General features: G+C 37.2%; 2 protein-coding genes across 2 annotated transcripts; both read right to left on the reverse strand.

Annotated features, from left to right (window-relative positions):
• LOC113273443 lies at positions 1–795 on the reverse strand. The gene has a single exon (XM_026523158.1). It carries the CDS (start codon positions 767–769, stop codon positions 47–49), a length of 723 nt encoding a protein of 240 aa, XP_026378943.1. The 5' UTR covers positions 770–795; the 3' UTR covers positions 1–46.
• A 993-nt stretch (positions 796–1,788) lies between these two features.
• Positions 1,789–2,532, reverse strand: LOC113271836. The gene has a single exon (XM_026521760.1). The coding sequence runs from the start codon at positions 2,530–2,532 to the stop codon at positions 1,789–1,791; it is 744 nt and encodes a 247-aa protein (XP_026377545.1).
• Positions 2,533–2,796: the final 264 nt, after the last annotated feature.

Below are 2,796 nucleotides of genomic sequence, written 5' to 3' on the forward strand. Positions count from 1 at the left end.
ATCCATGAGCATTTTCATAATAAAACGCGAAAATGCTGATATGGTACTACTGGTTGAGGATGTTGAGAAGTGAAACTCTGTTCTTGATTAAACACCTGAAGACAACTTCTAGTTTGTCTTCAAAATCTTGAAGGGTCATTTCAAGGGCTTTCAGTGTCTTCTGCACATTGTTTACTTCAATGCCTTTGGTAAGGGATTTCACTGCGGTGTCCACCTCCATTACTGCGGAAGTTTCTTCGTTGCGTGCAACTCGCTTGGTGAGCGTCAATTTAGAGATCAAAGACTTGTTTTGTTTTGGCACAGAAACAAAGGACAATATAGATTCGAAAACGGCAAGAGTAGTAGCTTCAACTTCTGCTAGCAAGCTAATTTCAGTATCGTTTTTCTTGTTGTTCTTAAGATCTGCAAGGCACTTGCGGATCACTTTGCTGATCTTCTTTCTTGAGATCATGTATTCAGAAACTTCATTTGATCGTCTACGAATAGATGATTGTAGTTCTTGAACAGATTGTGTCATTTGAGACAAAACATCCTTGATAATGCTGCAAACATCCAATAACATGATAGATCCATCCAAACTGGAGTCTGAGCATTTTCCATCTTCGGTAGAAAGGAAATCCTCAACACACTCATATAACTTTTGGAGACCAGATAAATTTTGGCAGATTGATGAAGATGCTTTTAGTTGGCACAATTGTTCCTCAACTGCAAGAGTGAGAGGATGAGAGTTTTTAGGTAAACTGATGGAGCGAACATGGAAAGAAGCCATTTCGTATTGAATTAGTAGAAGAAGAAAGTTTATTAGAATTGAGTTTTTTGAATGAGGAATGAATACCTTTGGTGAAGCTTATATATACAAAGAGAAAGGAGACATAAGGAATCTCCACAGCTAATTAAGCTCTCTTAATTAGTCACTATGTTCTCAGCGCTTCCGAAGATACCGTCCATGCATGCCTGTTGGCTGTTTCAGTTCCTAAGATGCTCCCTTATTAATATCCACGTTAGTATCTTTACCCATTTGTTTGAGAATTACTGTAGACATATTATGTACGTGCAAGTCTGACATTGTCGGATTATACAGTTTCTTTTCAACATTTGGAATATGACAGCCTTGCACATATATAGTATGAAGGTTAGCGTAAGTGTTGGTCGATTGTCATTTATGATTAATGTTTCTGTTCTTCAGAGGTACGTTGTTCCCCTATCTGCCTAGCATTTGGAATCTTTATGAATCACAAGCGTAGGTGATGCATCCCAGTTAAAATAATGTACACGGAACAACATCTTTTGATTTTGAGATTCCTTTTTGAGATTCATTTTGAATAAAAGATTACTAAAATCCCATGATCGAAGCTACCAAGAAAGATGTATAGTGATACGCACGCATGCAATCAATGTTAGGTGATGACACTTCACCAACATTTGGAATATCGATAAACTCTTCGATACCCATTTTTTGGATCATTGTCTGTGCAGAGACAATTAGAATCTTGACAGCCTAATTTATATTGTTCATGCATGTGTGAGAAATCAAGTCAATGGAATTTTGATAAGGAGGAACACGTAACTAATTAACCATTACCTAACATGAACGGTTAAATATTGCGGTGATAAAATGGAGAAAAATAAAATGGAGAAAAATATTGTGATGAACAGATATATGTAGTCAATGAATTTGTTGTATTAATATTTACTTTCTTTTCATTTACAGTAACGAACAAAATTCCAAGAGCATTTTCATAATAAAAAGCGAAAATGCTAATGGTTGATCAGTAGCGATGTATGGTACTACTGGTTGACGATGTTGAGGAGTGAAACTCGGTTTTTGATTAAACATCTGAAGACAGATTCTAGTCCATCTTCAAGATCTTCAAGGGTCATTTCAAGGGCTTTCAATGTCTTTTGTACATTGTCTACTTCGACGCCTTTGGTAAGGGCTTTCACTGCGGTGTCAACCTCCATTACTTCGGAAGTTTCTTCGCACTTGTGTACAACTCTCTTTGTGAGGATCAGTTTAGAGATCAATGACTTGCTTTGTCTTGGTTCAGACACAAAGGACAATAGGGACTCAAGAACGGCAAGAGTAGTAGCTTCAACTTCTCTTAGTATACTACCTTCTGTTTCGATCTTCTTGCTGTCTTTTAGATTTGAGAGGCACTTTCGGATCACTTTAATGATCTTCTTTCTTGAGATCATGTATCCGGAAACTTCATTTGATCGTCTACGAATGGATGATTGTAGTTCTTGAACAGATTGTTTCATTTGAGACAAAACATCTTTGGTAATACTGCAAACATCCAACAACCTGATAGATCCATCCAAACCGGAGTCTAAGCATTTTCCGTCTTGGGTAGAAAGGAAATCTTCAACACGTTCATATAAATCTTTAAGACCGGATAAGTTCTGGCAGATCAATGAAGATGAAGTGGCTTGTTCAGTGGCTTTTAATTGGTGTAACTGTTCCTCGACTGCAAGAGTGAGAGTGCGGGAGCTTGTAGGTAAACTGATAGATCGAACATGGAAAGAAGCCATTTTGAAATTGATTTGGTTGAAGAAAGAAGAAAGCTTATAAGAATTCAGTTTTTGGATGAAGAATGAATACCTATTGTTAAGCTTATATATACAAGGCAGAAGGAGACACGAAGAACCTCCATAAAGGCTCTCTTAATAGTTGGAAGGAGACACATAAAGAATCTCCATAAAGGCTATGTTAATAGTTGTCCGTGGTCTCATCTGATTGCGATTTTATCGCACCCATGTTTGTTGGTTTCTTGTGTTATAACATGTAAGATAGGA

The sequence above is a fragment of the Papaver somniferum genome, chromosome 4 (assembly GCF_003573695.1).
Source record: "Papaver somniferum cultivar HN1 chromosome 4, ASM357369v1, whole genome shotgun sequence".
In the NCBI taxonomy this organism is placed as follows: domain Eukaryota; kingdom Viridiplantae; phylum Streptophyta; class Magnoliopsida; order Ranunculales; family Papaveraceae; genus Papaver; species Papaver somniferum.

Bases quoted from the DNA above. Each gene is read 5' to 3' on its own strand.
- LOC113271836 (XM_026521760.1), bottom strand. From the start codon at position 2,532: ATGGCTTCTTTCCATGTTCGATCTATCAGTTTACCTACAAGCTCCCGC.
- LOC113273443 (XM_026523158.1), bottom strand. From the start codon at position 769: ATGGCTTCTTTCCATGTTCGCTCCATCAGTTTACCTAAAAACTCTCAT.